This window comes from Quercus lobata, chromosome 12, assembly GCF_001633185.2.
Source record: "Quercus lobata isolate SW786 chromosome 12, ValleyOak3.0 Primary Assembly, whole genome shotgun sequence".
In the NCBI taxonomy this organism is placed as follows: Eukaryota; Viridiplantae; Streptophyta; class Magnoliopsida; order Fagales; family Fagaceae; genus Quercus; species Quercus lobata.
Window position 1 is genome coordinate 31,974,478 of NC_044915.1, and position 10,768 is coordinate 31,985,245.

General features: G+C 35.5%; 2 protein-coding genes across 2 annotated transcripts; one reads left to right on the forward strand and one right to left on the reverse strand.

The window, feature by feature from the left end:
- Positions 1-221: 221 nt before the first annotated feature.
- LOC115969998 (mitogen-activated protein kinase homolog MMK2-like) lies at positions 222-5,017 on the forward strand. The gene is made up of 6 exons (XM_031089646.1): positions 222-649; positions 2,131-2,260; positions 2,641-2,778; positions 2,900-3,232; positions 4,139-4,322; positions 4,430-5,017. Exons 1-6 carry the CDS (start codon positions 468-470, stop codon positions 4,600-4,602), a joined length of 1,140 nt encoding a protein of 379 aa, XP_030945506.1. The 5' UTR covers positions 222-467; the 3' UTR covers positions 4,603-5,017.
- A 238-nt stretch (positions 5,018-5,255) lies between these two features.
- Positions 5,256-10,133, reverse strand: LOC115969997 (probable polygalacturonase). Its single transcript, XM_031089645.1, has 6 exons — positions 10,023-10,133; positions 9,373-9,705; positions 7,628-7,748; positions 7,054-7,228; positions 6,802-6,872; positions 5,256-6,270 (listed from the first exon to the last, which is right to left on the reverse strand). The coding sequence occupies exons 1-6, from the start codon at positions 10,107-10,109 to the stop codon at positions 5,561-5,563; spliced, it is 1,497 nt and encodes a 498-aa protein (XP_030945505.1). The 5' UTR covers positions 10,110-10,133; the 3' UTR covers positions 5,256-5,560.
- Between the last annotated feature and the right edge of the window lie 635 nt (positions 10,134-10,768).

The window sequence follows — 10,768 nt, forward strand, 5'->3', positions numbered from 1 at the left end:
GCCATGCCAAACGTGCCATAGCTGACCTGACCAAGAGCTAAAAATCATTATCAGAAAAAATGAGAGAAAATTCAACAGGTTATCGAAATACGCGGTTTAGAAAATGCATGCTCTTATTGGTTGCGTGACAATTTTTTCACGGATATTAGCTCAGTAGTTAGTACCTTAAATTTATTATTATTTGATTATTTATAAATAACTACTATATATTATATTTGAAAATGTCTCTCCTTTTCACTTCACGGATTTTCAGACGCTTTTCAGATGGAAAGCTTGAGTAAAGAAAAACTTTGCATTTATGCATTGCATTCACGCTTAGCCAAATTTTAGCCACCAACTATACCGAAAGGCCATTCTCAAAAAGAAAAAAACTATATCGATAGGCCTCCAATACCAAAACCCACTTGTGAGTTTTTGGAGAAAAACAAGAAAGTTATAGAGGTTTAGCTTCATTTGACACTTTGATCATGGCTACCCACAGGGACTCAAGCTCTGGTGCTGCTTCTTCAGGGGACAATAAAATCAAAAGGGTGCTCACTCATGGTGGTAGATATGTGCAGTACAATGTGTACGGGAACTTGTTTGAGGTCTCTTCAAAGTACGTGCCTCCCATTCGCCCAATTGGTAGAGGTGCTTATGGTATTGTCTGGTAAGAAAGATTGAACTTTGATTCCATTTTTTAATCTGGGTTACTCTTTTTTTTCGGTTTTAAATCTTTTGGCGTTGTAAAGTTTGTGTTTTTGGTTGATAAGGGTCAAGGCTGGCTTGATTTGAGGTTTCTATGGAATACTTATATGCTTTGATTTTATGTGGGTTTTGGAGGTTTATGGCACTGTGTGGTGGGATTTAGGGATGGCAATGGGGCGGGGCGGGGCCGAAGGATGGGGTCTTCGTCCCCGCCCCGCATGATTTTATCTTGCCCCATCCCCGTCCCGCCCCGCATGACGGGGAATACTTTCTCACCCCATCCCCGCCCCTTGGGGACCCACGAACCCCCGCCCCACCCCGTAAAACTCTACTTTTTGTTAATTTGCCCTATAACTAGTACAATTTTTTTAATAAAACCTATTTCATTAATAAAAATATACTTGAAATTACAACTAAATTTATCCCATCAAATCAAATCAATTTTTAGAAAAAATTAAATAATATATCCAAGTGTTTATCAAGACAATCATTAAAAAAAAATATATATATATATATATATATCTCATAGTATAACGCAACAAAATAAAGGCAGAAAATCACATTGGGTAGAATAAAATATGCTAATATTAATATGTTTGTTTAAAGAGTAGGGTTTTAAGGTATGAAAATTTCACAATTATAACTTTTAGTAATGCGGGGCGGGGTGGGTCTAAAAAGCCTAAACCCATCCCCGCCCCGCCCCGTGGTGCGGGGCTAAAATCTTGCCCCATCCCCACCCCACCACCTTTGCGGGGCGGGGAAAACCCGCACGGGGCGAAGCGGGGAGGGGCGGATTAAGCGGGGCGGGGAAAAATTGCCATCCCTAGTGGGATTTATGAAATTTCTTGTTTTGTTGACTAATGAGTGAATACATGGTCAAGGGAGCATGTTTCTATTAATCTGGTGTAGAAGTTGAACAATGATAGATAGGAACTTTGCTTGTTGTAAAGTAGCAAAGACAAGTGCATGTTATGACCAATTTGTGTTGTTATAAAGAAAATATGTATGAATCTGTCTAGTTCTCTCTGTCTCTTGTAGTTGTCACTTGTGATTTTGTCAATATTTGTGTATTACTCGAGGTTGAAGGCATACATTTGGGCTTAGTAAACGACGATTCCTTGATATATTTTCGAATTTTGTTGGTACCAATTTAGCCAGTCATAGTTGCTAGTTTGATTAATACTTACTGGTCAATCTTCTTGCATTCTATACATAGTAAATCCTATTTTGATATATTCTCTTTTGTGTTACTTGTGTCTTGGAAGTTGGAACTTCGTTTAAGTGTGGCTTCCATGCCCTGCTCACACCCTTCATGTGTTCTACAGTATATGTCTAAGGGGATGCTTTAGAAACTCCAAAAGAGGGGTTTTTATTGTTCATTTACTTAATAAGTTTGATGTTTGATTGAGGGAGTGGTTGATAACAATTTTTTTCCCTTTCCAGTGCTGCTGTGAATTCAGAAACACATGAGGAGGTTGCCATAAAGAAGATTGGTAATGCATTTGACAACATAATAGATGCCAAAAGGACGTTGAGAGAAATCAAGCTTCTCTGCCACATGGACCATGAAAACGTAAGTATGGTAACCTTTATAAATCCTAAAATTTTAAATTTTATGTTTCTGGTTTTCTCAAATTTCCATGATGCTTTTTTCCCCTGGATTTGCACAGTGAAAATTTGTTGAATGTTCTAATTCATAATATCTCTAATCTGATTCAGCATTTATCCCTTTCTTTCCTATTTCTCTTAGTATATTTTTATTGTGTTTGTTTTGTTCATGGGTGGATTACTATATTATTTTGTCAGGACCAATTAATTCATATGCTTTTATCAGTTTACTTTCCCTTGGATTAGTTTGTAGGCTGATGTACTTGTTTGGTAGTGGCTCTACATAATCTCTCATTTTACTAGGGAGTACTTGGAATTATTTTTCAGATTTTTCCTTTTCTGCAGGTTATTTCCATGAAGGATCTCATACGACCACCAAAGAAGGAGACCTTCAATGATGTGTACATTGTTTATGAACTGATGGACACTGATCTTCATCATATTATTCGTTCTGACCAACCACTGACAGATGATCATTGTCAGGTTCGATACCAAGGCTTTATACTTTGTCATTTTAAGAATACAGTTCAACTCTTTGGTTTCAGCACATTGCTTAATATTGAATAACTGTGCATGGAATTGATATATCATGAAAATTTTGCAGTACTTCTTGTATCAGCTGTTACGAGGACTGAAATATGTACACTCAGCCAATGTTCTGCACCGTGATCTTAAGCCCAGTAATTTGCTTCTGAATGCTAATTGTGACCTTAAAATTGGAGACTTTGGATTGGCAAGGACGACTTCTGAGACAGATTTTATGACTGAATATGTTGTCACTCGTTGGTACCGAGCACCAGAGTTGCTTCTTAATTGTTCAGAGTACACTGCTGCAATTGATGTATGGTCCGTAGGTTGCATACTTGGTGAAATTATGACTAGAGAACCTCTGTTCCCTGGGAAAGATTATGTTCATCAGCTGAGGCTTATCACGGAGGTATGGGTTTTTTGGGATTTTATAGTAGTTAATATCTGCTAAAGCATCATTAGTTGTTTTCTACCATTTTAATTGATTTATTATAATATTGCCTATCGTTGTTGATAAATTAATACAGAGAGAGAGAGAGAGAGAGAGAGAGAGAGTCTAGGCCAATGTGGTACATATTTTGTCTAAACCCCTCCCCTCCCCTCTTCCTTTTTCTTTGAGTTATCCTGATTTTGGTCTGTCTGTGTGTTTGCGCATGGAAATTTTCACTCTGATTATAGCTTAAGCAAGGTTGTAATCATGCACATATCTTTCCTTTCACCCTTAAAAACACTCAGTCTACTTGATTTTGTTGGATGGCGTAACCACCCTGGTGAGGTGGAGGTGCCCAGTCAGATTTGATTTCCATATATCTAATATAATGGGTGCTCACAGATACCATTATATACTAGAACAATAAAGCAACTACATATCTCTCATTATATCCTAGGCAGACAGAATGTACCTTGGTGCTCAAAATGTCATGATGTTTTAAATGTTGACATACATAAATAATTAAATTGTGGTACGCGTGGGTTATTGACACTAAAAAATTTATAATATCTAGGGCCCAACTGTTGGCACCACTGCTATAGATCTTTAGCATCTTATTGGACCCAACTTTGGTTTTGAGGGTTGTGTATACGTATCATCTTGCATACTGTGTGGGATTCTCTTAATTCTCATTCTTCCTCTTTAGTAAAAGGCCTTAAAATATCCCTTCAGCCAAAAGAAAAGGTTGTACAATATGCTTGAATTATGTGAATCTTATAATGAGAATGAAGGACAACTCATCCTAGAAAGCAAATTTCTCTTTATATTCATTCTTGTAAGATGTGACTCATACATGTTCTGAACTTTTTCTTTTTTCTCCCGAAGTTACTAGGTTCACCTGATGATGCTAGCCTTGGATTTCTCCGAAGTGATAATGCTCGAAGATATGTTAGACAGCTTCCACAATGCCGGAAGCAACAACTTTCTGCTAGATTCCCTAGTATGTCTCCTGGGGCTTTAGATCTTCTAGAGAAAATGCTTGTCTTTGATCCCACCAAACGGATTACAGGTACAAGAAAAGAGTTCAAATTTTTACGTGAAACTCTTAACTGGCTATTGTTTCAAATCTTTTGTCCCCCTCTCTCTTTTGTATTTATAACTTTGAGTCACTTGCAGTTGAAGAGGCACTTTGTCACCCATACTTGTCATCTCTCCATGATACGAGTGATGAGCCTGTCTCTGCCAGGCCGTTCAGTTTTGATTTTGAGCATCCAACATGTAATGAAGAACAAATCAAAGAGCTCATCTGGAGGGAGTCAGTGAAGTTTAATCCGGACCCGACCTATTAGGAGAAATAGTTTGCGTATGCAGCGGAGATGTAATGGGAAAAACTTTGTTCCCCTGAATACATGTATAATTTCATCACATCTTCTAGAATAGATAGAATAGCATCAGAGTTCATTTACTTGTTACTTGAAGTCAACTAACATGCGTGGAGCTGAAACACCTCTTCTCATTTACTTGTAAGGGATTTTAGGTCCCCCAAATTTCAGCAAAAGCCCCAAGAGGACAGTCACTCTAGTTCCTATATGAGCTGATGGACTTCAAAGCCAAGTTGAAGCGAGTTTGGTAAAAAAAACGATGGTGTAGATCTTCTCATGATAACTAGGAGTAAAGATTGCTAGAAAGATTATGGATGTTGTATTGCATGGATCTGAAGATATTTTACCTATTGAATAAAAATCAATGCTATATTAATATGAAGATCTCTGTCTGTGTCTCTGTCTGTTGTTTAAATCTCAGAAATTTTAGAACTACATAATCTGTGATACCCTGGATTGTGTGTATTGTATTACATTATTGTATGATTGTGTATTACTATTACCTGGGCGTGTACTGAGTTCCACCTAAATGTGTACTAGGTCAAATTGGACTTTATAATTGAAAGCAACTAGTTTTTTTTAGGTATAACGCAAATATGACTAACATTTTTCTTGGGTTGTGACATAATCCATGATACTATTATTTTAATTTATAAATGTTATGAGCATTTCCAAAAAAGGGTAGTGTTTGTTACACACATCTTATTATACACATATTGTTACACACCTATTCTTTGAATTGAAATCATGAGTTGAAGACATGATTTCAAAACTGAAATTGTGTCTTCAACTCACAAGTTCAATTCAAAAAAATGTGTGTGACAGGTTTTCTCCTTCCAGAAAATGTGTGTTTTACCAGTACAACAATCATTACAAACAGAAAATAAGTTCCGATATATAGAAGCTTTAGTTCAGTGCAGTAGACTCAAAAATACTTCCTCTGGTAACCACACATCTGAAGTTGAACATTATCGATTGGCAGGCTCTCTTCTGGGAAATCACATGATGTTATCTTCCCTACTCCTTGGTCTGGCAACAAATCACATGGCTGAGGAACCACAGCACTTGAAATCCCAGCAATATCAGTACAGTTCCATAGAACTTTCTTTGCCTTCTTAGCCAGTTTAATTGTGACATTAGACATGCAAATTCCCGTAAATGGAGCACCGGAAATTCCCTCCAATCTTGCTGCCATTGTTACATTCTCGGCAATCACATCACGATAATTAACATTCTGGATTACAGGAAGTGCATTAGGATCATAGTTGTTATCCGCATGAGAGCCATAATTCCCTGTCATCCAAAAGGCCCATTTCATGGTGTTCATGGTCATCCCTCTGACATATATGTCTTTTACAAAACCTCCTCTTCCTACTGCAGTTTTGATCCTCACTCCTGATTCTGAATTGATGGCTACAATGTCTTCAGCCCTTACATCTTGGATCCCACCAGACATTTCACTGCCCAATGCAATCACTGCACTGGTTGGAGAAATGCATGTAAGCCGTCTGATTACCAGTTGCTTGGTAGGCATTCCATAAGCAATACCATACTCATCCCAACCACTCTTAACAGCTACACAATCATCCCCAGACACAATGTAACAGTCCTCAATCCTGGTATTTGTGCAAGAGTCTGTACAAGGCAAAAAGCCAAATCAAGTTGTTATCATGATGATTGTATATTGATATTATGCAGTAGTACTTTAGTTTGTCTATTAATCCTCATATCAGTTAGTGAAAACTCTCTTTTAGCACCATTTGGATAGACTTAAAAGTTCACTATCTACATGAACCTAAGAATACAAAAATTATCATGTAGAACTTAGGTATAGTTCCTCAGGTGTTATACCTAAGGTTCCCAACTAAATTCAACCACATGCCTATATTGACCAATCCCACACAAACTGTGTTATCTTCCTCCAAAGACAATTAAATTCAACCATGAGAATTATTGGCTAATGTAACCACATGGTTGAAGTTAATTGAGAAACATAAGGTACAACTTAACTTGTGAGAAATTGTATCTAAGTTTTACCCAACATTATTCATTCATGCTTTCTTCGAGCAATTTGTATATGCACATGCTCTGGATTATGTTTAAATGGGTCTTATGCACTATTCTCCTTCAATATATTTAGCCTTTGATATTTATCCACATGCCTACCTGGGTTGATCCCATCAGTATTTGGAGAATTCACTGGTGCAAGAATTGTAATGCCTTGAACAAGGACATTGCTGCATTTCATTAGCTTTTATCAGATCAACAATCTTAAAACAAGGATGATGAAATTTTGTCTACCACAATGACATGCTAAATGTGGAAGTATTTTCTAAAACATTTTATTTTATTTATTCCAAGTAGAAGTATGAAATGCAAAGCAAAACCAAGCAAATGCAAAATTGTTGAGAATCTCACCTGCTGTAAACAGGATGGACGTTCCATGATGGAGAATTGAGCAAAGTGAGATTGGATATTTGAACTTTATCAGAGTACATTATTTCAATCAGGTAAGGACGGGTGTACTTCAGCTTTTTTTTGTGGAATTTTTCCCACCAGAGAGCACCTTGACCATCAATAGTGCCATTGTCCCCTGAATTTAAAAAAAGAATAAGAAAAAGAGACCTCGTTCACTCACAATCAAGAAGGTATTATAATTTTGACTAATAAATTACGCAATTTTGGATTGTTTTCATTTTGATATTTTAAGTTTGAGAATTTTCATTTTGATCAATCAAGTTTGACTCCATATTCAAAATGGTCTTTTCGTCTTGTTAGTAAGTGCCAACAAAATGATGTCTTCCCTCCCCCCGGGGACCTTGATGGAAAGACCATTTTTTTTAACGGAATCAAAATGAAAATTCTCAAATTTAAGGAACTAAAATGAAAACAAATTTTAAATTTCAAGGGACCAAAGAATGAATCATTTAGTCTATAAACTTTTTCCTAGCAGTTGAGTATTCAGTTGCAAAAAAAAGTATGCTTGATATACCTGTTATTACAACATCAGTGAGGTTGGTTCCAAAAATAAGACTAATGAACCTTCCACCATCGGTATCCCTTCCTCGACCATAGGATGGCAGTGGATCAATTACAGCCCATTCACTCTCCTCCTAATCCAATTGTCAAAATTTAGGATTAATAAAATTAAAAACCCTGCCCTTTTGAAATAAACAAATTACAAATCTTTAAATTTTACATTTTTGCATCAGTGTATAATTAATATATATACTCCCCCCCCCCCTTTCATGACAATCACTAGGCTAGTGGGTCCTTCGGTTTGTTTGTATGTTTTTTAAGAAAATGAAAATGAGGGAACATGAAGGTCGACCTTGAGAACATTGGCTAGTAAGACAACTACGACTAGGCTAGTGGGTCCTTGCGGTTTGTTGTGTTCAATAGAAACATCTAGGATTTAAATTATTTCTTTTCTATTATAACTATTGAATTATTAAGAAAAAAAGACAAAATATATAAAATTCAAATCCTACATCCTTAAGAATAATTCTTTGCTTATTTTCATTAAATATATGTGAAACAAATTTGAGATTAAATTGCATAAAATTTAATTGAATTTGGAATGAGTTTAAGATCTATATTTTTTAATAAATTCGGGTTTAGAATAGGCATTCTCAATCCAAACATATCTTTTCTTAATTTTAAGTAAATGCATTGAATTGAACTGAAATAGATCGAAATGAACTAAAATAGATTGAAATACTACGCTGATGTGAATATTATATAGATATAGACAAATAGTCTATATAGTTTTTATAGATTGGAGGGAATTTAGACCTTAATTCTCTTAGTAAAAAAGAACACTTAATTTTGGTAAAATCCAATCCCTTTAAGCTCATAGGTAATTAGGTATAGCAGCAAATTTTAATTTTCCATATATTACTTTAGCATCTTCATCTTTAATTCTAGTCTCTCCTTTTCTCTTTAGTAAAGTACTAAATTTTTTTTATTTTTTGGGTGGTGGGCCCCTTTCGGATCGGGTGGTGGAAGTGTTATGCTCGTGAATCAAGTCGTTTTCTGGGTTAGGCCTATCTAGCTTAACAAAACTTGAAGATGCACATTTCGAGCTAGGCCCACAAGCTTCATGGCTAAAGTGACTTGGATGGGATGGCCTAGATTAATAGGGTCATCTATATCAAATATGGGGTCGCTTTTACTGTGGACCGTCCAAATTCAGAACCAAAATGACTTCTTCACTTGGCTTATAGCTACCCTGCTATGAGAATCATGGAATTGAAGACTAGCTTAGTGAAATTGTGAAACATTTCTTTGCTTCCGTAATTTACTGATTCCTTTCATTTGTGTATAGTCTAATTAGTTCTGCAATTCAAAGTTACTATTAGCAACCGTCACATCAATTTGAGTGGTTAACCACCTAAAATTGAATTCTGGCCGAAAGTTAGCTCAATTATTCAAAGCACCATTGAATTTAGGGAATGAATGACGTTACATCCATCCTATGAACTTTTTGGGTCTAGAAAATACTGAAACTTTTAGACCAATATTATTATAAAAATATATAGAAATCATCAAAGCAATGAGGCTTTCGGAGGTATCTATGTTTCTTTTATGCCAAATAGCTCTTAACTTTATAAATTTTACAGTCAAGACAATTTTTTCTTCCCTTAAATGCAAAATAAAGCAAAGGTAAAAAGAATAAGACAGATTTATTAATAGTTGAGAACTATAGCTAGTTTAAGTCTTGGGAGTTTTGCTAACCTGAGAAGCAAGAAGAACTGCATCTTTATGGAGAAAGAGTGTGAAATGGCTAGTGAGATTGAAGCTTCCAGTTAACCATTTTCCTGCTGGAACAAAGAGTTGTGACCCACCATCAGATGCATACTGGCTTAACTGATTGATAGCTGCCTGAAAGGCCTTGGTGTTTGATGTAGTTCCATCACCAACTCCTCCAAAGTCTGTCAATGAAGCACTATGAGTTCTACAACTTATAGCTGAGTAGTGAAAGTAGTCATTAGCCCGAGCTTTTCGACTTTCAACAACATTTGTGCTAAGTAAAACTAGGAGAGTCAGCACTACTACAACCTCAGTTACCTGTAAGAATACCAAAGAGAGAATTTTAATGGGTTAATTTTTATGTGACACAAAAGAGAACCAATTAATAGTGTAGATGAGAGTAAGAGAAGATAAAAGTTCATTTTTTTGGGGTTTAGAATGCATTGAAGTGAAAGAATTCTGGCATCAAAGCCAGAAATAAATGTAAATATATATACATAAAACATATTTGGAAGAAAGAAGAGTGGGCTAATCGGCTGTTGCCTAATGCATGTTTGGCATACAACCAAAAAGATGCTTATAATGATGACATTTTCAAGAGTTTACGGTGTAAATAGGAAAGATATAATTGGAACCTGAGTTGTTCTCGGAATTGTCCAGAACTCCATTGTACAAGAAGAGGCAGTGGGGCTTTTGGTTTGTAGCAGAGACAGTGAGTACATAACTATATATAGACAGTGAGTTTGTGCACCATACGTAAGTGAATAAATTAATTTATATTTTTTTACCAGTTTTGGCGTTGATTAAGGGGAAATTATTAGGTTTACCAGAGGACTACTAAAATGGTCCTCCTTAGCCCTCCTAACAAATAAAATGTTATTATTTATATAAACTTGATATCATTTGATAATTTATTATTTTATATTTTCTTATGCGGATTAGGAAGTTGACTCACACACTTGTATAGGTGACATTATTTCATTGGTTGGGATGACAATTTCAACAATTCTCCCGATGGATCTAATAATCTCTCTTGAATAAGGATGTAACTGTAAATAGAAAGGAAAGTTACAATTTAATAAAAGATTTCATTTATTTATTTATTTCTTTTATGTGAAAAAAAAGTCAATACATATTTAATCATGTAATTGACTTGTGTCTTGAAAATTATAGAGAAGATGTTTGAAAAAAATGACCATCATAGGAGAAAAATGTTGTAACTTGTAAGCTAATTTCAATCTTGTTGATTGTGATAAAGTATGACTGCAATTGTCATTTTTTTTTCTTATTTAATGTTATGAGCCATGTATAAAACAAACAAGGCCTCTAGGTTTAAAAGATTTAATGATTATTTTGCATCTAATTAAATTGTACATTGAAC